The sequence below is a fragment of the Hoplias malabaricus genome, chromosome Y (assembly GCF_029633855.1).
Source record: "Hoplias malabaricus isolate fHopMal1 chromosome Y, fHopMal1.hap1, whole genome shotgun sequence".
Taxonomy (NCBI): domain Eukaryota; kingdom Metazoa; phylum Chordata; class Actinopteri; order Characiformes; family Erythrinidae; genus Hoplias; species Hoplias malabaricus.
In genome coordinates this window covers 54,869,276-54,893,142 of record NC_089820.1, presented here as the reverse complement: position 1 = coordinate 54,893,142, position 23,867 = coordinate 54,869,276, and the positions used below count along the sequence as shown (strand labels likewise).

Genomic DNA, 23,867 nt, shown 5'->3' with positions numbered 1-23,867 from the left:
CGTTTTGAGGAAAAGAAGCAAACCAAGCACTACTCTTCTAATAACCCACAACGGAGCAGCCAAAGTCTCAAAATCAGATAAATAGTATAAAAAAACAAACAAAGTGTGCTTTCACTTAAAATATGAGAAAGTTCAAAGGGGTTTTTGTCTGTTCATCCATCCATTCATCCATTATCTGTAACCCTTATCCAGTTCAGGGTCGCCGTGGGTCCAGAGCCTACCTGGAATCATTGGGCGCAAGACGGGAATACACCCTGGAGGGGGCGCCAGTACTTTACAGGGCAACACACACTCACACGTTCACTCACACCTACGGACACTTCTGAGTCGCCAATCCACCTACCAACATGTGTTTTTGGACTGTGGGAAATAAAACTGAAACCTGAAACCTTCCCAAATGTTTGATAACCACATAGTGATTGAGTGACAGAGTAAATACTTATAAAGGGTCCTATTATATTTAGTTGTTTGTTGTTCTGTGTATTTTCCCTAGTGAAAGTCCACTAATTAAACTTAGTGCCCAATTAACAGCAGGTTGGTTGACACTGAATATTATTGCAGAATGTAATTTTGTGTTTTCCATTACAGTGACGCTAACTACAACGCTAACTAAGATAAGGGTGGATGAATAACTTTAACAACACACAAAAATGATCAGTTTTAAAACTATGGTAAACGACAATTCTGCACATTTTTTTGAAATATTAGGAAAAATGTAAACCACACAATGATTAAAAACACACAAAGTATTTTAGTATTAGTAAATTATGGGGCGGAAATGACGCATCAACAAAAGCCCCCCCCCCAAAAAAAACCCACCACCCCAACTCTCCTCTACTGTCCCATGATTCTTTGCGGCGGCTCTGGTTGGTGTTTGTGCAGTTGTTCGGATGTTCATCATAAAAATTATTAATCACAGCAAAAGGTGGGCGCTCCGGTTTTTCATTTTAAAGACTGCGTGTGTTTATGGCGAGGTCTAGTGCTGAGTGCGTTTATGTGGTGGTTTATTCGCCGCCTGTTTCCGCAGAAAGCGGAGCTGGTCGCAAACGGCTAATTTTTCCCATAGAGAAACACTGAGGTGGCTAATCCTAAGCTAATGCTAGTTCGTTAGCTAGAGCGCCGAGGGTGGTTTTATCTGGTGTTTATTCTCTTTGTGCAGATTCGGATAATTTCAGTATTAAAACTCAGTCACAGCAGTAACACAGTGTCCCCTGGTAATCAGACGAGCTATTTAGCAACTTAGTTTGCTTTCTTAGTGGGTGATTTTTTGTAAGGTTTGGGCGATAGGGCTCTGAGAAGCTGCAGAAAAAAATCTCCACCGTCCTCTACATTTTTTTAAAGGATTATCTTATTGAACCCGAGTCTAAAATGTTTACAAGCCGTAGTCATGGCCTTCTGTAGCCTTTTGCAAAAAATGTGATTAACCAATCACTGTCCTCTCTAAACATGCTTCAATCCCTCACAACAAACCTGCTGTGAGAAAGTCGACATCAGTAAACTCCTCAGATTCATACTGGATCAAACTCTGTTGAAGGCCACGACTCACAGCCTAGTGTCAAAACTATTATCACAGATGCATGTTGCTTCTAAGGATACTGAACATTTTAATTTAACAAAATTGATTTCAGTATGAATTCTAATGAAACACAACACAACACAACAATGTTAAAGATGCTGCCCAGTGACATGTCTGTGTGGTGGGGTTTATAGGCTAGAAAATGGGTCTTGTGGCAAATAAGCAGGCAACACCATGGTTGATCATTCCTGCTTTGATTTCAGTTTTTCAAAGACAGTATCAAAAACTAGTAGGACTTGTGAGGTCATAAACCTAAGGAACAAATCTTGTCCCTAGCACGGTGTGGATTTGAAGCTCAGAGGTGTGGGTGGAGATAATGGAGGGAACTAGTCGCGTGTTAATAGATGAATGAAGGCATTAAAGGTGATGTTTATGATTTTATCAAAATATGCTTTTTATAAAATTCAGGTAAAGTTTTCTCATCATTTATTCTCCAGTGTGTTTGCATGTTAAACAGGTCTGGTGTGTTTACGAAGCCCCAGTACATTTACATTTATGCATTTGGTAGACGCTTTTATCCAAAACGACTTACAAAAGATGATCCAACATTCAAACTACAGCACCATTTATACAAATTACCTTACACTGAGTGCAATATGCAGGAAGTAATAAGTGCATTAAAGAAAGACTTTCAGTGCAAGAGATACTCTCGGAAGAGCTGTATCAGTAAACAGGTTATAAACAAAGGTCTCAGTCATATATATACTCAGGCTCACGGCAGAGAAACGGCATCTGGAGGTGTTTAGACGCTGAGAGACCTCCAAAGATTAAAAGAAAAGATATAAGGATGTTGTTTTATTCCTCCTCCATTGGTTGGTTGATTATTTAAGGTGGAACTGACTAAATTTGGGAGACCGCTAACTACATAATAGTAAACACAACGAATGTGCTACAAAACTAAAACAAATTCTCAAAGAGTGAATAAAAACGTCAAAGTTAAATTTCAGCCACGTACAAACCTCAAGTCAAATGTGTCCAATAGGAAAAGAGCTGAAGGGCATTCCTATTGGACATTACCCTGCATTTGAGATATCTAGCCAATGCTGAAATCTTTCTTGGTGGAAGCTTGACTGATGTAAGCAACAATATCTGATGGCGGAGGTGGGGCGTGTCAGGTCCATTGCACCCACAGCTTGTATGAGCTCCTCTGAAAAGCACTCTCAATTGAAAGGGATGCTCAGGAGAACCTGCATAAGCCTAAAGTCATGATACTCCAAATTCCCCATCTTTGTCGTGATGGAATGCCATCCACTGAACAGAACTAACCATCTAACATCAGCATAGGAACTCACTAACACTCGGCTTACAACCATGTTCCAATATATAGTCTTTACAGAAGAGTAGGGAAGTAGTGTCACTGCAGTGAAGGTGGAAAATTAACCCTGTAAACACTGGATGAGCAGGTGTCTACAAAAACATACAGACAGACCATCCTTAATAAACTCACTGTGGTGCTAGTCTTTTACTGCTGTCTGTAGAAGCTTAAACGAGAAGTGCATGTGTGGGGCTTTTCCCTTTCTAGGTCCAGCCATGTCTGAACTGTTTATGGAATGCGAGGAGGAAGAGTTAGAGCCATGGCAGAGAGCAATACCAGAAATCAGTTTGATTGAAGACGACGACGACGATGAGCCGATATTTGTGGGAGAAATCTGCAGCTCCAAGCCCACATCTAACAGCAGACCAAGTATGGACACTTTATAGAGTGTTGTAACAGAGAAGAGTTGCATATCGTCGTTGTCCAATGAATAAAATGTATTTAGAATATAGCAACTTTACTGGAGAAGAAGAAAAACACATTCTTAACCTTTTATGGAAGTCAGTGTTAAAACATTTAATTCGAAGTAAGTTTGAAGCATTTCTATTCGTCCGTTCGTTATGAAATATTCGTAAAATGTAAGAGAGAGCTGCCGTGTTCAAGTGATAAACTAAAAATGGAGATAGATCTTTTTATTTTATTGGACAGCGATGATATATATAATAATTTGCTGAACACTGTCAACACTCAAAACAGTTTTAACACCTTTTAATGTTTTAATTTTCTTTCTTTCCTAGATGTGGGCAACCAGACAAGTGCCACTTTTCAGAGGACTCCTGCAACTCCTGGACTCCTGACTTCACCGCAAAAGACTGGTCAGATACAGATTAACTCTGTCAAACCGCCCCCAGTTCCTCAACTCACGATCAGAGGTCCAACACCGTTGACTAGCAACTCTATCCTCATTCCTGTGAGCTCTGCATCGGGGCCATTGCAGGTACCCAGAACACTCAACACGGTTTCCCCTCAGCCTATCATCATCAACAAACAGGTACACACTGATTTAATTCTTTGTTTACGTCATTGCATCTCACCTTGAAGTTTTTAGTAGTGTTTTTAAAAGCCAAAATGTCAAACGACCATTTCACATATCAGGGAAATGTCGACCCCTGCTTACAAAGCCCCTCAGGCATGCCCTGATTTACCTTCTTGTTGAATCTCACTGCTGTGTCTTACTAGGGTTACATAGTGGCCTCACCACAGAACCTCAACAATAACTCCACCTTCATCACCTCGCTGGACTCGCAGTATCCTCCAGGCACATCCATCACTGTTCTGCCAGGTAGGCCTCAGTTCTGTTCTCAGTTCATCTTAAAAGACTGATAGATTTTCAATTTCCTGTGTTGTTAAAAAGCATCAATATTTGAACTGTAACTTTTGCAAAGTAAAGGCAACTCACTGAAAATAATAAATGAGGGTTTAGTAATCTTTTCTGTGATGGGAGACTGAATTGTAAGCATTTACATTAAAGACAAAACCAGTAAATATTGCCTTAAACACCTTATACTCTTATGCAAAATTGTTCTCTTGCTCTCTCTGGGTGGGTGGGATTCCCCAGTCCCTCCTCTTATTACACTGCATGCTGCCAGTCTGCACAGGCATCTGTCAGGTGATGTGACCGACCTGTGCGTAGGGCTGCCCAGTGGGATTGCATTAGTGGCAGAGCTGAAAGAGGCGGTGTTTGACATTATGTATGTTAGAGGAAGCAAGTGCTTGTCCTCACGCTGCCAGTGTTGGTGGCTTTGTGTTTGTGATGGGGGAGTTCAGTTAATAACTAACTGTTGAAGTAGATTTGGGCAAAAACCTGGGCATAAAGATATTTTAAAAAGATTATAATTTCTCTTGAAGGTGACGTTCACAATTGTTAGCTCTCCAGTCTGCACTCAGAACTAGTCTAATGTGTGTATGAAGTCCCAGTGTCTGTAAATGAGTTAAAAAAATAAAAATAAAAACTGCCTCGGTCCATTATGCTAGGCTTTACTTATCTGGAAATATTTTTTTAGACATAAGAGAGAACTCCAAACATTGAAAAGCACAAACTGAGATGAGGATATTGTCCTATTCCTGCACCATAGGAGCGTAATATTGAATTATTGCTGCTTTTGGAACACTTAAGGTGGAAATGTCTCCAAACTCGGGACACGGCTAACTGCATTAGCGACAATGCTACAAAACTAAACAACTCGAGCTACAAATGAGTTTTTGTGGTAATTCAAACTTATAGACAGGTTAGATTTCAGCCACGTACAAACAAGTCGTTATTCTCCCTCAAACATACCACTCCACCTTAAAAGAGGTGGAGCTTCTGAATGTAAACAACCAGTTCCCACAATCGTAGACGTTCTTAAATAACGAACAAGTGACTCTAATCTCAATACCAAAGAATGTCTGTATATCTGATATGAAACTCAAAGGAAAGCTACTGTTTGTGGGGGGATATTTATTGTATGTTCACCTCTTTCTCTCCGTAATTTCTGTTTTTCTGCTTTTTCATGCAAAAACTGACCTGCGCGACCTAGCAGATTCATGCTAAGCATTTAATAGAGGGGAGTGGAAGTGTTGAATGATGGGATTTTACAATGAGATGTTTGCATCCTGTTCCTCATTAGCTGCACAGCGAATTTGTATCCATCTGTTTAATGCCATACCTGTGTGGCGTGATATTTTGAATTTATGGGGATAACAGCTACACACTGTCGGCAGTACAGCAGAGTAGCAGTGGGGAAAAGCACCAATTTGGAGGCACTCTAGAAGGTATCCCGTTCATACAACGGTGTTAACAAGATAATCACACGAAACCATGGCAAAGACAAAGACGTTCGTGCAAACATCAATGGCTGTATGATGCCAATTCTACCCATCTGTGCTATTTTATTGTGTATCTTGTGTAAAATGACAATCGCGGTTCAGAGAAAAAAAACCCTGTGACTGCTCTGTCTGGAGGCTGTGTTGCCATGGTAATGTAAACATCATTCTGTTCTCCAGTGATAGAGAGCTGTGAGTCACGCATCATTAGTATTGGACCACGCCCACATCGTTCTCAGAGAGCTCAGAAGAGTGTTTTGGTCTTTTTTGAGGATTTATCATATTTCTGTTTTTTATTTAAACTTTGCTGAACATTTCACATAACACAGATGTTTAGAATTATACACAAACATGTTCAAAATTTTAAAATGGGTTCCCAGGGGCTTTAAATATGAATGGTTCTCCGTATACAATTTCCGTTATAAGAAAAGTGTCATATCTTAGGATTTGTAAGTGTTGAGGTGTAGGATTCAACAGGAATTTTGTTGTTGCAGGTAGGAAGAGTGTGGTGGGCCCTGTGTGAAGCTCTAATGGATTGGCATAGGATATTTTACTTCGTATCTTGTGTATGATTATAATTCCTGGACCTGGATTAATCCTTGTTTTTGGCTGAATTGCAATGCCAGTACTTGATTTGTGCAGTGCCACTGACAACGCATTTGTGTATGGAAAGATATAATCAGTGTTCGTTTGGACAGTTTTGGACCGGTTCACGTTGTGTGTACATCAAAAAAAAAAGGCATTAGAGATTTTCAAATGGGTTAAAAACAAAAGTATCAAGCCATATAATGCCAGCCATTATCTCTGTACCACAAAATAAAGCAGCAGGTCAGCAGATTATGCAGCAGGTTCCTGCTCCACCAAAGCCTGTGCCGGGCGTCATCCACAGACCCCAAGTGCAGCTCATCCAGAACAACATAGTGACCCTATCCAATGTCGAGGGGCCAGCTGATATCCCAGCTCAGTCTCATTCCACCTCCAACCTGCCGAGCATTCGGCAGAGTGTCCGACAGACCATGCGGCAGCCCGTGCCCCAGAGACCCAACCCCAGCATCATGGGACCTTCAAAACAGACCGCACCTACTCTACAAGTTGTGAACAATCGCGGTGAGTACGTACGTTTGGGTGTTGTTGAGAAATTTGGCATATTAACCACTAAACAGAAGCTGTGTTTCTTGGAATCATTTTGAAGACCAAGATTAAGCTTCACAGAACCAAGCAAATATAACAGCCATCTACTAATTTTATGACGACTGTTAATAACCTCTGCTAATGAACGTCGTTATAAGCAAAGTTGCTTTCTTTGTTCCCTCTGTGTTTCTCGCCGTCCCCCGTCCCGTCTGTTGCCCTCAGATAATGGCAAAATGAAAAGGACTATACTGCCCGACTCAAACAACAGCACCACCAAAAGAACCAGGATTGACACAGGTAAATATTTACTCACTGTGTAGTAATAGAGAACTTTTCTCCATCATTTATGATTTTACTCAGTGAGAGAATTTCATTTGATACAGAGAATGAGACCCCCTTCAGTAGGAAGTGTCCCAAATGTCACATTCATTTCAACTTTGTGGAGCCTTTAAAAAGTCACATGCGGGTAAGTTTGTCCTGACGCTGTGGCATTTTGATTTGAGATGATTTGTTTAGATGTTTGTTTATGTAGTGATAAGACACATGAGACGCCATGTCAGATCTCCTCAAATATAAATGCATTTTCTGTCAAGTCTATTGGTGAAATTTTGGTCATACTCCATCTGTATGAAGCAGAATGTACAGCACTCGAATAAGTTGTGCTTCCTCTTGCCTGATTCAGTCGTGCTGCCCACAATTATTGGACACTACTTTCCCATCAACCTCGAAGCCGGATAAAACTGCAGCTCCGGCACGAACAAACGACACCGAGCGAGGAAAGCTGATCATGCTGGTGACCGACTTCTACTATGGGAAAAGTGAGGGAGATCAGTCTGTCACTCGGGAACAGAAGTCCAACACCACCTTCAAGTGCAACAACTGCTTGAAAACGCTGAAAAACAACATCAGGTACTGTTTTGCTGTATTTATTAACACACTCCTATTGGACTCACTTGGACTGTGCTGGAGTACAGTGATATAAAGCATTTCAATAAGTTATAGGTATATTCATCTTGAGCGTCAGGACTGTTAGTGAAGAGCTGTGGATCCAGAGAATGTGAAAAGCTGTAGTAAAATAAGGAAAAGAAAGTGAGAGAGTGAAGGAGAAAGGAGGGGAGGTGTACTTTCTCGCTCTGAGCCCCCATCACAGTTTCCCCACTATAGATGGATGACATTATCAGCCCTCTCGCTCCCCCCTGGGTCCTGAAATGAATAATGGTTGGTAGTTTGGCTGGTGTAAGAACTGTTGGTGTGATTAAATAACTTCACTCTGCCACGGCGTGAGAAAAGCCTCGCTAAGCTCCTTTTAATGGGGAGACGCGTTTGCAGTGCACCCCGCGTTCTGGCAGCCGGGGTCACAGTTCAGCCGCATAAAAATCCCTATTAGGGGAGCTGAGGTAGCAGAACGGCGTGGCTGAAAAATAGGCTGTTGCACGTCAGGGCAGGATGGCAGGCAGAGGGAGAGGAGCTAGAGGAGCATCACACCATTAAGCGAAACAAAAAAAGCCCTGTATAATTGCCAGTATTATAATGGCTATTATACACACTTAGAAAGTGAGGCGTGAGGAGAACGATTGCTAATTTATCTTTGGAAAACCTCTGGGAGCCCGAACGCTGCTTTGATGCACATACAGGCCATGCGCTGTTTAAAAGTGTTTTTTAATGCGGCAAGTTCATAATTTGGTTTGTTATATTTAACGGTGTATGGCCTTTATTCCCAAATGGCATTAAAGGTTAGCTGGCTTCTGCTCTGTTTGCACTGCTTTTGTCCTGCTAGACAAGTTTGATTTATAGAGGATTAAACCCGTGTCTTTTAACGAACCGCAGTCACATCCAGCGACATGACCCGTTTTGAAAAATAGGACATGCTGGTTTGAACATCTGAAATTCTATAATTCACCAATCTCAGAGGATGCCATGTGTCTATTTTGAGCAAAGCTTTGTGGTGGAAAAGAAAGCTCTTGTTTTGAAAGAGCAGCCGCTTTGTAGTGGTTTACCTGTGTGAATGGGGCTCATCTGCATGACATTCACTTCCGCTCAGATCAAAGCCTTTCCTGTTTGGTTTAACATGCTGTCGTCAACGGCATCCCCTCATGCGCTCGGCACAGTTTTCCCTACACGCGCTCCGTCTGTGAATGCCGGCATTTACCTCACAGATTGGCATTAATGTCACAGGTTGCAGGTGTCCCTGATGGTGTAACTCTTGTGGGGTCTCTCCATCTGCTCTCTCTTTCTTCCTCGCTGACTTGTACTTTCACGGATTCCTTTTTTTAGTTTTGTTGGCATGCTAGTTTCCCAGCAGAGTTTTACACTTAATCTTGCATATAAATTCTCTGCTAAATTAATTAGAGCCCTGCTTATTAGTGAATTACCAAACCTTGATAGAAAGCACTGAAACCTGCACTACAATTTTGTTTATTTATTTATTTAATATCTGATCCAAAAAAAAGACTTTAATTGTACTAACATTGGGGCCATAATGTTTATAACTTATAAACTCATGACTGATGTTTGCTAAAGTCTGTCCCTTTCTATCTCTCATAGGTTTATGAACCATATGAAGCATCATCTAGAGCTGGAGAAGCAGAACAGCGAGAGTTGGGAGAGTCACACCACGTGTCAGCACTGTTATCGGCAGTACTCCACTCCTTTCCAGTTGCAGTGCCACATAGAGAGCGCCCACAGCCCCTACGAGTCCACCAGTATGCCAACACACCTCATGTAACCCAACACTGTCGCTCATAAAGCAGCTCACAAATGCCACCCTTGGGGTGATGCCGCAGACGATTCATTTTTGTTCTTTTAAAAAGCGTTCACTGGATGTTTTTAGGGAATGACTTTATTAATTGAGATGTGAGTGTGAGGACTCAATCAATGAATCCCTATTAATATTAAATGTCTATGACTATTATAGGTTTTTCTACATTTATTGTAATGTGCAAAAATCATAGGCACCTAAATATAGTGAATGTAAAGGGGCATCTGTGGCCTAGTAGTTTGAGGACCGGGCTAAGTACCAGAAGGTTGCTGGTTCCATCCCCATGAACATCGGTGGCTGAAGTGCCTTGAGCAGAGCACCATTAAAAAATGGCGGCCCGCTGCTCCAGGTGTGAGTGTTCATTGTCCCTAATCACTAATGTGTGGGGTCACTGCCACGGAGGGGTTAAATTTCATTCTATGGTCATACATTGATCATGTCTCTAATTCAGTACAATGTTTTATTGTTTTCTCTGAAATCTAATAAATGTGTTGGGAGCTAGTGTGAAGAACAAAGACAAACTTGATCGTATGGATTTATTAAATCAATAGCACACTTGATTTAACATAATGAAGTGTTTATTAACCGGTATGGCTCGCTATTGGATGATGACCTCAGATAATACTGGACAGCCACAAGGAGAGATATTAGGAAATACGTTGAAATTCAGAATATCAATGCGTACGGTAATAATAATATGTAAATAACGGTTTATATATCATTGTCTCAGGGGCCTTAAACTTTTGCACAGTACTGTATATGTCCAAGTAATGAACCAGTTAAGTGGCTTTTACTTTTATCAAGAGTGCACACTTGAGGTTTTTTTTTCCTGCTGATTCTACCTCCAATTTTATTTAACAATACACACTCTGTAATTAAGTGCAAAGAAAATTGTCCCAGGCATTACGTGTGAACTGAGATTATGCTACCAGATGGCTAGCGGTAATCTGATATGTCTTCACACCTATGTTTACACCTATGCTCCTCTCTTTCCTTTGTTTAATTTCAGCTAACTGTAAGATTTGTGAATTGGCCTTTGAGACGGAGCAAATCCTCCTGGAGCACATGAAGGATAATCACAAACCTGGAGAGATGCCATACAGCTGTCAGGTAGCTTCAGCTCCATTGTAGTGCGCTCCTTTCTTTTGTTGAAACTTTTTATTGTGGGATAGACAGTTAAATTCCTGGGATTTGGTGGACAATCTATCTGGACCCTTTAAAAGAGGTTTCTAAGGTTTAGTCATCTAGAATTGAAAGCAAGAAATGGTATTGCTTATTTTATTTATTATTATTATTATGTAGAGCTTATATTTTTTGGTGACTTTTATTTATTTATTTATTTTTTTATTTTATTTAGTTTTTTAAAAGTGTTGATTGTGTCCATTCATATGATGTGAAGTAAAATTATTAAATTTGTCACGCTAACTTATAGCGGTACGGTGGTGCAGCAGGTAGGTGTCGCAGTCACACAGCTCCAGGGACCTGGGGGTTGTGGGTTCGATTCCCGCTCCGGGTGACTGTCTGTGAGGAGTGTGGTGTGTTCTCCCCGTGTCTGCGTGGGTTTCCTCCGGGTGCTCCCACAGTCCAAAAACAGTAGGTGGATTGGCGACTCAAAAGTGTTCGTAGGTGTGAATGTGTGTGTGTCTGTGTTGCCCTGTGAAGGACTGGCGCCCCCTCCAGGGTGTATTCCTGCCTTGCGCCCAATGATTCCAGGTAGGCTCTGGACCCACCACGACCCTGAACTGGATAAGGGTTACAGACAATGAATGAATGAATGAACACTGACTTATATATACAGGAGGTCCTCGGGTTACGTCAGTCCCGAGTTACGATGTTTCATGGTTACGACACATCTCCCATTTACTGTATAAAGCCTTGTTTTGACTTAAGTGGTTTTGCGTCGTAAAGGTCGTAACGTGAACTTCGTGTTTGGTGTGGCGCGGCGCGGCGGAAGAATACACGGTTACGCGGCTCGGGACCGAGGAGGATAGGTGTTAGGATAGGATAAGTGCTTACAGTATGTTATTTACGTACAGTATGTACGTATGTTCTGACTTACACCGAAAATCGGTTTACGACGCGACGTAGGAACGGATCAACGTCGTAAGTCGAGGACCCCCTGTATGTGTGTGTGTGTATATATATATGTGTGTGTGTGTGTTAATTATTGGTACCACTTTAAAATAACACTACAGTTATAAAGGTTTGTTAATTGTTCAAAAATTCCTTAAAGGCCATTAATGATCATTTATAACACAGAGAAAGAAATGAAAACAGTGACCTTATTTTGTCTAATACTGAAAGTGTCAGGGAATTTACTTGAGAATGTGAATTTAGCCGTTTCACCACATCATCACTGATGTTTTAAAAGACTCTGTTGGTGGTTAATTCAGTAATTGGTTAAGTTTATTAACAAATATGTGAGGAAGCCAACAGGCTTTAATGCTGACTGAGAGAAGACAAGGTAAGGTCCGTATCTGGGAAGAACTGACTGTGTTGATGGATATGGGTTCACTATCTGGCAAACAACAGGTCACTGTTATAACTGGTTATTAATGACTTTTAATGTCCTTAATAACCTAATAAGATATTTTAAACCATTTTTATTTTTGCTCATAACAATGAGAGTTTACAAATCTCTACATTCGGCAAACAAAAATAAACAACAATGACTTATACTTCCTGATGGAATCTGTTTTTGCGATGTATAACCCACAACACCACCTGCAGTCCTGAAGCCACACACACCGACAGAGACAGCTGTCGCTCGGTTGTTTTGGGGACACTATGAAAAAAAGCAAAAACAAAGGCGGAAGGCAGAGACATGGGAATCGATGAGGGGCAGAGTCTGAAAACATGGAAGTGCGCTGTCAGTCGAGGAAGTTATCAGAATGATCTTTAATTGACTGGAAGAGGGCAGGGTGTATGAAACTTATGATGTTAGTGTAATAGTATTTACTGCCCCCAGTAGGACGTTCAACATTATGACCTCTCTCCTCACAGGTCTGTAACTACAGGTCCTCCTTCTTCTCGGACGTGGAGACACACTTCCGTACCGTCCACGAAAACACTAAAGATCTCCTCTGCCCTTTCTGCCTTAAAGTCCTGCGCAGTGGCCACATGTACATGCAGCATTACATGAAACACCAGGTGAGCCTTAAGGAGCTCTTTCTAGAATATAATTATTGGACAGAAGGAATGCATTGGTGGATCTGACTAATCTCCATTTAGTCCGTCTGATGCTCTGCATACTTTGTTTCCCCCCTTTCACCCTAATTTCCAATGGTCAGGACCCCTCAGGGTAGGTGATCTGTCTCAGTGCTGGTCATAATGTTATGGCTAGTTGGTGCAAGTCCTTTTCAAATATTCCTCTCAAACATTCAAAGCCTTGGAAGTGTTGAATTTGGAAGAAGGTCAGTTCCAGGAGGGTTCGGAACCTTGAACTGTGTCGAAATCCCTCATCTGTCCGTCTGTGGATTTGGCGCCCGAGGCTATGCTGATCTGAAGTCAGCAAAATGTGGAAGTCGCTTGTGAGCTGCCCTGTTGGCTCTCTCCTCGAGCTTGGATTGATTTGGTTGTCTGCTGAGCACCTTGGTGTAATACATAACAGTGTGACAGCAGAGGCAGACTCCCTTCACCTGCCTTAAGGGGTTCTACCTGGCAACAGGAAACCAGACCAACCAGGAGCCATTTCAGCCCCCAAAACAATATGAATCTAGTAACAATAAAATAATAACAATAAATGTGGTAATCTGGGTCAGAGTCTTGGGTTAAACTAACTTAAACCTGTACATTTAAAACAATGGGTATTGACTATGATTCAGTATGAACAGCACTGGACTGTGGAGAACTGCATTTGCTCCTAAATATTATCCTCCTAACATTTGCTTCTTTATTTGTTGGTTTAATAGAAAAAAGGAATTCAACGCTGTGGAAAATGCAGATTGAATTTTCTCACCTACAAGGAGAAAGTTGAGCACAAAACGCTCCATCATCGAACTTTTAAGAAACCAAAAAGCCTTGAAGGACTGCCTCCAGGAACTAAGGTTAGATCTGGCTCACTTCAGCTTTCAGCAAAAATGCATCAGAACTAAAAAAGAGTGATTGTAAAAATGTTATAATGATTGTGCTAATGTTACCTTTTGTCTGTGAATTTAAACACAACTTTTAGCGATCCATGGATTTTAATGCTCAGAATGGTCTGCTCTATTGATATATGGACATTGTATTATACATGGCATTTAAAATGTTGGAATATTGATATTAATGGATTAATGAACATGGGTTTGATGGTACAGTTACGTGAAAAGGTTTGGGTGTGTCAGGATCTGGACTGACGGAGGCGGAAGCACACGCTAAAACACAGTACTTCATTAACGAAATATAACAAAACAAAGAAACAAAACAAACACAAACGGACTTGAGAGCAAATACGAAGTGAGGAAACAACAAGACTAGGAATTTAAACAAAACGACATGACTTGGAATAGGAAGTAAACAACACGACACGACTAGGAATAAGAAAGAATCAACACGACATGACTAGGAAAGAGAAAGACACAAAACGACACGACTTGGACTTAGCATAGCAAAACAAAGAGACTTTTACAGAAAGACAACAAACAGGGAGCCAAGCAGGCTAAACTGGACACGGGGAGCTAACCAGGGCAAACGAGACAGACAGACTAAAGAGATAACCAGACTACAAAACGAAACAACGACAGAGGAAATGAAACGACAACGTGGAAAACAATGACGGAGAAACTGCAGAGACAGACAGACTTGATAACATTACAGACTTGATTACAGGGACCGAAACAGTACAAAGGAGAAATGTCCAACAAGAGGAAGTGAGAGAAGGGGACTTAAATACACACAAGGACACCCGAGACTAATAATGGACACTGACAAGGAGGAGGAAAGAAGGCGGGGCAAGGGCGGAGACATGGACAACAACAAACAGATCCATGTGCTGAGAGAGCACATGGCAGGGAAAACAGACATGACAGGAAGAGGGCGTGACAGGGTGCTGGATTTCATATTAGTTTTGTTAATTTTCTAAGAGAGAATAAGTGCTAATCAAAGTTTAATGCAGGTACTTTTTATCTGTTGAATACACTGGACAAAATAAAAGCTGGATGAGGGGTGTTATTCTTTTTGCATGTTACTGCATGTATAATATTTGTATTTGCACATTGTTCTATTGCACTATAAGCTTATTGTTTCTTTCCAGGTGACTATCCGAGCCTCTCTCTCTGGAGGGTCCAGTATGGCTCCTGAAGGTCAGTGCAAGTCGTTTGTGAACCTCGTTGCCGGGAGCCCCGAATCAGCCAAACCTGCTCATCAGAAATCCAACCTAGCAAGGGCAAAGATGAACCAAGCGGGTAGAAGTCGGATCTCCCCTCACAACCATGAGCTTAAAGGCTTGATGTGAGAACTTGTTTCTTGAAATTGTCGTCTGATCATTAGTATACTTGTAGTAACTGTTAATAACGATTTCTGAATATTAAGCTTGTGCCTAAACATTGTATTTTATTCCTTTATTTATTTACTATTTACAAATGTTTTCGTTTGATCAGATAAGTATGTATGTATGTAATATGCATGTTAAAGCATTTTTTGTCATTCACAGACTAACACCCGGCATTCACAAATGCATTGAATGCCAAAGCGAAGTTTCTGACCCATACGTCCACTATCCTCTATCACTGAAATGTTCTGTTTGCAAGTATCGGACAAGCTGTCAGAAGTCTTTTGGACAACATATGCTGAGGTAATAACAGTCCATACGTGAACTTGTATGACAGTGAATGTAAAACCTAATCTTATAAATGATCATAAAAATAATTATGAATGTTTGCTTTCTTTCACACCAAGGTTTCACAGCAGCTCCTCAAAACAGCGATTAAGCAAGGCCAAGAGGTTTCACCCTGGTGGGAAGTAAGTCCTTATACCTGCCTTTGTATGAACTTCCATTCATCTCTAGATTAACTTTCAAGTTGACTTTGGCTGATGCAGTGTCATGGAAATCATCAACAAATAAGAAGTGAGACTGAAAGTGGTCTTTGAGTAACCTTTATTGAGAGCAGCTAAAAGCATGCACTAACCTTCTACTCTGAGACAGAGAACAAAACACCTTCTTTCTTAGCTGAGCCAACTATCAGAGAGAAAGAGATAACAGTTTTTATATCGAAACAATGTTCCAGGAACCAGCTACATCCCATGCTCATTGAAACAAAAAACGTCCTTGATACCTATCATGCAGGAGTGTAACTCTTTCAAGCTGCACTCCTATGTACTCCCATCAAATTCCTTTTCTACTAAAGACTCAGTTGCCCTGTGAAGGACTGGCGCCCCCTCCAGGGTGTATTCCTGCCTTGCGCCCAATGATTCCAGGTAGGCTCTGGACCCACCGTGACCCTGAACTGGATAAGGGTTACAGATAATGAACGAATGAATAAAGACTCAGTTGGTGAAACTGTCTAAAGACAGAATAATGCAACATACATTTCATAAAGCAGCTCATCTATAAAACAAAGACTAATCATCAGTGATTACTATTAATTACTACTAAATACTAGTGATTACTACTAAATACTAGTGATTACTACTCAATACTAGTGACTACTACTTAATACTAATGATTACCACTAAATACTAGTGATTACTAAATAATAATGATTACTACTAAATACTAGTGATTACTACTCAATACTAGTGATTACTACTCAATACTAGTGATTACTACTAAATACTAATGATTACTACTAAATGCTAGTGATTACTAAATAGTAAAGATTACTACTAAATTCTAGTGATTACTTCTAAATACTAATGATTACTTCTAAATACTAGTGATTACTACTCAATACTAGTGATTACTACTCAATACTAGTGATTACTACTAAATACTAATGATTACTACTAAATGCTAGTGATTACTAAATAGTAAAGATTACTACTAAATTCTAGTGATTACTACTAAATACTAATGATTACTTCTAAATACTAGTGATTCAGTGAGCACATGTTTGTAAAAGAAACACACATTTAAAATGCTCCTTCACAGCAGTGAATGGATGTTGGTCAGAGTATTTTAATGTCTAATGAAGCAGGGCATTACCTGTTGTGTAATGTGATGTGTGAAAGACATTTGTGTACTTATGTGGTTATATGTTAAATGATTTCTAAAAATAGCCCTGCACCAGCCTCAATAAGGGATTGTCAGAAGTCTTGTCAAATACCTTTCAAACACTTGAACACAGAAGCGTGAATATCGTATTACAATTGCGTACACGAATCTCTGATATCAAAATATGTTCTCTGACTTCTTATAGGAGCCTGACTCTCGTTTGTCTGAACTGTGAATTCCTGGCAGACGCCTCTAATACCGACCGCATGTGTGAACATCTAATCAGCAGATCCAATCACACCTGCCAGCTCATTTTAGAGACAGGTACTGAAATCCTGCCGCACGTTTTACTCTTCTTTATACTCTGAAACAGAATTACATTTAGATCTTACTTCTTTATACTTGCAGCAGGGGAATCGGCAGAGAAGAGGTAAGTCAGTTCCTTTTTTTTTCTTCTGCTATGCTGTTATTTCTTGAAAGATGCAAGGTGTAATTAATCAATGTGTGCTTCCTTTATAAAAGCTGCACAGAGATTTAAGTGAAAAATCAACACAAGGGCTTAAGGCAGTAACAGAGAGTGAAGCCTCTTCTGTGTCTTTGTGTCTTTGTGGATGTGATGGAACTGATTGTCTTTAATGTTGTTGAAGATGGTGGTTTTTGTGGCACTTTGCCTCCTTTTTTTAAATCCTTTTAGCGAGTTTATTGTATGTAAAGTACTTTTATACATTGTCAGTTGTTTTTCAGTTTTAGTGCGTGTTAGAAATATGATTTTGGTGCATCACTGTTGATAATTTTATGTATTTTATTTTGTTTTGGAGGGATTCTCATGAACCATGTCACACTCAGCAGGGTTTTAATGTAAAAAAAACCTTAATTTTTGGTGCTAATTTTTGTAAACACTAGAATACACAATACACAAAAAAATAAACAAAAATATCCAAATGCATACGGACATGGCCCATATAACTCTGTTATTGCATCCTACAATGTTTTGGTCCACATTCTTCCTGTGTGTGTTTATTCATTATGAATTTTATCACTTTGTTATTGTTGCTCTAAACTGGTAAGACATTAGTAATACTTCTGAAGGTTGCTTGTACCTCTCCACCCTGCCTCTCACTGGAGCTACATGATGATGTATTGTGAGACAGTGACACCAGATGTTTGGTGCTTTTGTTGGACATAGAGGGTAACATAGTAAAGAAAAGAGGACCAAAATAGATGGTGGTGTTTCACATCCTCTGATTTAGATAAATTGCCCTTTCTGGTGAAATATGTGTGTAAATTTAAACTCCCTGACCCCTAAACGGTTTGAAAAAAAAATCATTCGTTCTGAAAACCCCGTGCCTAATTTCATTACTCTAATTCGGGTGCATGTTAAGTGCTTTGCAGACGGCATGTAAATTAGGATTGGAGTTGTGGCCTTAATTAAAGCAGAAGAACACATTATAATTAATGTGCACCAGAGACAGAGAGGTCCTTAGAAGTCACTGTAAAGTATTACATTAGGGAGGTGTAAGAAAACATGTACTGCTTACTCCTGTAGCCCACTTGGCTTGAGGTTTCCCAGGAGCCTGTGTCAGCAATGCACCTGAGAGCTATTGTTCTCTGATTCAAAACTCTTAAAATAAACTAAACTTTCCTTTGTCGTTTTTCTTAATTTGGTTATCTCTTGATGTGACTCGTGTTCACGAAGCTATTACAAAGGACTTGCTCTACTTTAACTTTCAAAATTTCACTGAAGTTACAGAGAAAAGAATGAGGAACAGCCTTAAAATAAAATGTATTTTTTTTTTTGGGTTAATTTATTTAGGCCTGTCATCCCGGACTCTGACAAGGTGAGTACTGTTCACAACATTTAAGAACACTAGCGTAATTACCCCAAATTCCAGCCACTTTAATTACAATATTGGAATTCTTAGCTAACTGTAAATAAATAGAAGTACTTTACTCACTCAAATCAACATTTTTCAGGGGTCAAATGTGTGTAGATTAATGTCCAAGACCTGTTTGACTTTGACAGTAAATGTTTTTATATAAAGATGTTTTTGTTTAAGTAGGCGCTAATACTGCTAAGATTACTAGCGCCCCCTAACTTCGGCCACCTCCCCTGCTTGTGACAGTCAAACGAGACAGTTACTACCACATTCAGTGGTTTTGAGAGGTTCACAATGAGATTACGTTTGTCCTGTGTTGGTATCCGTACTCTACATGTAAGGATTAAAATGGCGGTAGATTTTCCCCTCAGAAAAAAGGAAGCTAACCGCTAAGCTAACTTTTACACTGAGGTAAATATCTGTCGCGAAATGGAAATGTGTTGTGTTCCACATGCAGTTTTGCACACAAAGAATTACAACACTGTTAGAGATACTTAAATATAGTTAAAATAGGTGATTTTTTGCAAAACTGATGTTTAAAGGCCCTACTAAGGCTTGATCTTATGTTTTATTGTTTTACCCAATGCGATTAGCGAAGAGAGAGAGAGCGGAATTGCACCATATACGGCAGTGGCCGGAATTAGGGGACGGTCGGAAATAGCAGGAATACTGATAACTCCCAAATCGCCTTTTTATTTCTCTCTTTTCATTTGCACTAAAGCCTGACTGATGCGAATATTCCAACACAAATTTTGAATGGAACGTATGTTTAGTTTATATTTGGATTTAAATGACCACTAGTGGCTGTTATGGTTTGGTTTATTGGCAGTTTGGTGTATGATTCAAATTGAGTCTCAAATCACGAGTCAGATATTCATGAATAATTTATTAGGTATCTTATAAATATTCATATAATTTGACTCTTTAAAATGAGCTTTCTCTTCACAAAATAACACAAGCGAATGCAAAGCACTGCAGCATCGTTTTAAATTTGACGCTGCGGTGTCACTCAAGAGCTCAACATGCTTGGAGGAGAACACTAACTTCCAGTTTTGTTACATCAGTTAATAGATGCCTGCATTGGCATGAGGGAGATGGAAGACCACCCTCACCATCCAGATGGAGAGAGGATGGTAGGGCTGTGATGTGTTTATTTCCTTGTACATATCTCAATGCTGAATCACATCAATTTTGTGACGTTGCAGTGATTTTATTTCATTTATCTCTCCTCGACGAGTATCACGTTCCTGAAGGTGGTGTTTTATTTCAATTCTTTTAGGGATTTTGGGGCCAAAGTTGACACTCTCTTATTTAAACGTTGGGTTTAAAACATATATGTAATGATTAACTCCCACAGTTGCTAACTCCTACTCTATTTTTCGCTTATTTTTCCCTATAGACCCTAAGCCTGATTGAGTTTGTGAGACGTACTGACAGGTAAGACCTATTTCCTTTAGGTTGTGTTTAATATCTTTGTATGTAGCAGCTCCCATTAAGTCCATCATTCATCCTGTTGGGGGCATTTTTGTTTGTCTGTTTTACCCTTTAGTTCGGCTGAAACCAAAGATCCCTCCTCACAAATGTTGCCCGTGAGTTCAGAGCAAGAGGAAATGGAACCTCTCATCGCTGAAGTCTGGAGTGAAGAACCTGACTTTCAGATAAAGGAGAAGGATGTAGCAGAATGTGTCGATGATGATGATGATCCAGTAGAAAATGGAGAGAAACCAACTCAAGAAAGAGACACTGAGGCTGAAGAAAAGATGGAGGACGAGACAGCGGACAGTACGGTTGAGGAAAAATGTGCAGACGAGGATATCCGACCCGCTTCAGCCTCCAGTCCCTCTCACTCTGAAGCAGGAGGCGGCTCTGTGAGCGTGGAAGACTTCCTGAATAAATCGGAGAAAGCGGAGTCTGTGAGCGTTCGCTCGCCGCTGGAACCTCTTACACCGTCCAACATTTTAGAATGTGACGCAGGGGAAAACGTGCAGGAAACGGTGGAGGAGAGTGCACCCAGCCTTGAAACAAACCCGAAGGAGTAGCCCTCTGGACCCGAACGTCTTCAGGAACCGCCCGTTTCAGAGAGGAATCAAAGGAGGTTGTTCCCAAGAAACTCTATCTTTTTTTTACACATTGTCCCTATTTTTAACTTCGCTCTGGCTGTGAGGCTTCTCCAGAAATCTTGACTGATGATGCTTCTCATAAGACTTCATGTAATCTGGAAGAAACCAGTCTACTTTTAAAAAAATAAAATAAAATAAAACCAGTGAAACATGTCTGTGGTGATGAAACGACGCCTGACTGTGTTATTGTACTTGACTTCAATACAAAGAGAGTATTGCCTTTCATTAAGAATCATTCTCCCGAAGTGAACACGTGAACTGAGACTAGGACAACGTCAGTTGCTCAACACACACCTGTCTGCTTCCCACATTCAACAAAGGACAACTGGCACACAGAAAGGGAGAGGATTATAAGCTGTAACTTTGTATTTTTTATTTTTAGAATGTGACTTACTGAGATATTATACTATGTACACTGTATTGGAGTGACAAGAAAACTTCTCAAAAGGAAAACTGACATTAATTTTGCTTTCCTTGTAAGATATTCTTTTATATGCTTGTTTTCAGTAGGAATCCTTTACATTTCAGGTTGTTTCAAGCTGATATCTTGTTATAACCATTGTGGTATTCTCCAGTGGACAGAGGCTAAGTGGGTTTTAGAGGTAACACGCCGTATGATACACTAATTACTAAATAAACCATTTTAAATTTATATGCCCGTATGTGTCTTCATATTTTTATTTTAAAGATACCTGGAATTAGTATGTGACCTAGTCCTTAATGGCCTTGGCTGCTGATTTTAGTGGGGGGCAATTAAGCTCTTAGGGGTGGGCAGTGTTACACACAGAGGGTCGGTGTGGCTACTGGATTTTAGTCCATTTCACTCCTTTAATTACTTCATTCATTAATTCATTATCTGTAAGCACTTATCCAGTTCAGGGTCGTGGTTGGTCCAGAGCCTACCTGGTATCATTGGGCACCAGTCCTTCACAGGGCAACACACACTCACACATTCACACCTACGGACACTTTTGAGTCGCCAATCCACCTACCAACGTGTGGTTTTGGAGGAACCCCACGCAGACACAAGGAGAACACACCACACTCCTCACAGACAGTCACCTGGAGGAAACCCACGCGGACACAGGGAGAACACACCACACTCCTCACAGACAGTCACCTGGAGGAAACCCACGCGGACACAGGGAGAACACCACACTCCTCACAGACAGTCACCCGGAGAAAACCCACGCAGACACAGGGAGAACACACCACACTCCTCACAGACAGTCACCCGGAGGAAACCCACGCAGACACAGGGAGAACACACCACACTCCTCACAGACAGTCACCTGGAGGAAACCCACGCAGACACAGGGAGAACACACCACACTCCTCACAGACAGTCACCTGGAGGAAACCCACGCGGACACAGGGAGAACACACCACACTCCTTACAGACAGTCACCCGGAGGAAACCCACGCAGACACAGAGAGAACACACCACACTCCTCACAGACAGTCACCTGGAGGAAACCCACGCGGACACAGGGAGAACACACCACACTCCTCACAGACAGTCACCTGGAGGAAACCCACGCGGACACAGGGAGAACACACCACACTCCTCACAGACAGTCACCTGGAGGAAACCCATGCGGACACAGGGAGAACACCACACTCCTCACAGACAGTCACCTGGAGAAAACCCACGCAGACACAGGGAGAACACACCACACTCCTCACAGACAGTCACCCGGAGGAAACCCACGCGGACACGGGGAGAACACACCACACTCCTCACAGACAGTCACCTGGAGGAAACCCACGCAGACACAGGGCGAACACACCACACTCCTCACAGACAGTCACCCAGAGGAAACCCACGCAGACACAGGGAGAACACACCACACTCCTCACAGTCACCCGGAGGAAACCCACGCAGACACAGGGAGAACACACCACACTCCTCACAGACAGTCACCCGGAGGAAACCCACGCAGACACAGGGAGAACACACCACACTCCTCACAGACAGTCACCCGGAGGAAACCCACGCAGACACAGAGAGAACACACCACACTCCTCACAGACAGTCACCCGGAGGAAACCCACGCAGACACAGGGAGAACACACCACACTCCTCACAGACAGTCATCCGGAGCGGGAATCGAACCCACAACCTCCAGGTCCCTGGAACTGTGTGACTGCGACACCTACCTGCTGCGCCTCCTTTAATTAGTTGGTCTCAGTAAAACAACTGATCATGTGACCTCCTGGTTGGTTGAAACAAAAACCAGAAACCACACCGGCTTTAGTTGCCCAGTGAATCTGTGTAACGCGTCCTGGCCTTTTGTAATTTGATAAAAGACATATTCGGGAACTTCGAGAGAGTGTAGTTTCTCTGGACTTTATAATTCTGTGAAGCTGCGTGGGCACTTACAACAACTGTTAGGAGTTATAGACTCATATAAATTTGCCTTAGTGTCAAGAACTAAAGTCACCCTCGAAAGTAACAGAGTTTTGCTTCATTCCTGGAAATGAAATGTTTTATTGAGACGATTCTTCATACACACATTAAACCCTTTGCTTACTGTTGCTGGATGTTCCTGTTTGTCCTACTTTAAGGCCTCTGCTGTAATGGTCCTCGTATTAGAAGCTCAATGGCACCATCTAGTGGTTTCCTCTAAAAGTGCAACCTAAAACATTTCAACAGATTCATATATATCGCCTCCAAAAATGTATTTTTAAAAGCTGTTTTAGCCCAAAATATTTCCAGCTTCAGAGACAATATTTGTCCCTCTGTTTGTGAATGTAAATCCAGAGCAGCTCTGCATCACACACCTGACTCACACTCCAGACTCCTGACAAAAACGACCATTTCGAGTCTGCGAGTTTACTAAAGCAGCTTTTTGATATTGTATCACAGTGAGGTCACTTAAGTGTAAAGAAATCTGAAAGTGTGTGAAATTCTCCTTTAAAGGTTCAGTAGTAAATTAATGAAAATTATCATTTAAAAAAAATAGTGAACATGATTCAAAAATATTTTTACCAACGACTGCATTCTGGGACAGAGCCGCCTTTATTTCTTTTTTTTTTTTTGGTTCACCTGCTTGGCCACTGTAGGTACACTCATGCAGTGGCCTGGAAGTGGGTTGCACTACCTCTGGCCGCTCAGTAGGTGAACTACAATAACAAACACTCCACAGTGAC

The 23,867-nt window shown here is 41.1% G+C and overlaps 1 protein-coding gene across 3 annotated transcripts; it reads left to right on the top strand.

Moving 5' to 3' along the window:
- The first annotated feature begins 827 nt into the window (after positions 1-827).
- Positions 828-21,348, top strand: LOC136678986 (zinc finger protein 280C-like). 3 transcript variants are annotated; one of them, XM_066657215.1, is made up of 21 exons: positions 828-925; positions 3,099-3,260; positions 3,629-3,882; positions 4,071-4,173; positions 6,522-6,803; positions 7,050-7,124; positions 7,211-7,293; positions 7,510-7,736; positions 9,372-9,529; positions 10,595-10,695; positions 12,589-12,735; positions 13,497-13,631; positions 14,819-15,015; positions 15,218-15,358; positions 15,463-15,525; positions 16,923-17,041; positions 17,126-17,147; positions 18,531-18,555; positions 19,659-19,727; positions 19,994-20,031; positions 20,144-21,348. In XM_066657215.1, exons 2-21 carry the CDS (start codon positions 3,107-3,109, stop codon positions 20,631-20,633), a joined length of 2,883 nt encoding a protein of 960 aa, XP_066513312.1. In that variant the 5' UTR covers positions 828-925; positions 3,099-3,106; the 3' UTR covers positions 20,634-21,348. The 3 variants fall into 3 exon arrangements, with proteins under 3 accessions (XP_066513312.1, XP_066513311.1, XP_066513313.1); XM_066657214.1 differs by having other exon boundaries at positions 6,519-6,803; XM_066657216.1 differs by lacking the exon at positions 19,659-19,727 and having other exon boundaries at positions 6,519-6,803.
- Positions 21,349-23,867: the final 2,519 nt, after the last annotated feature.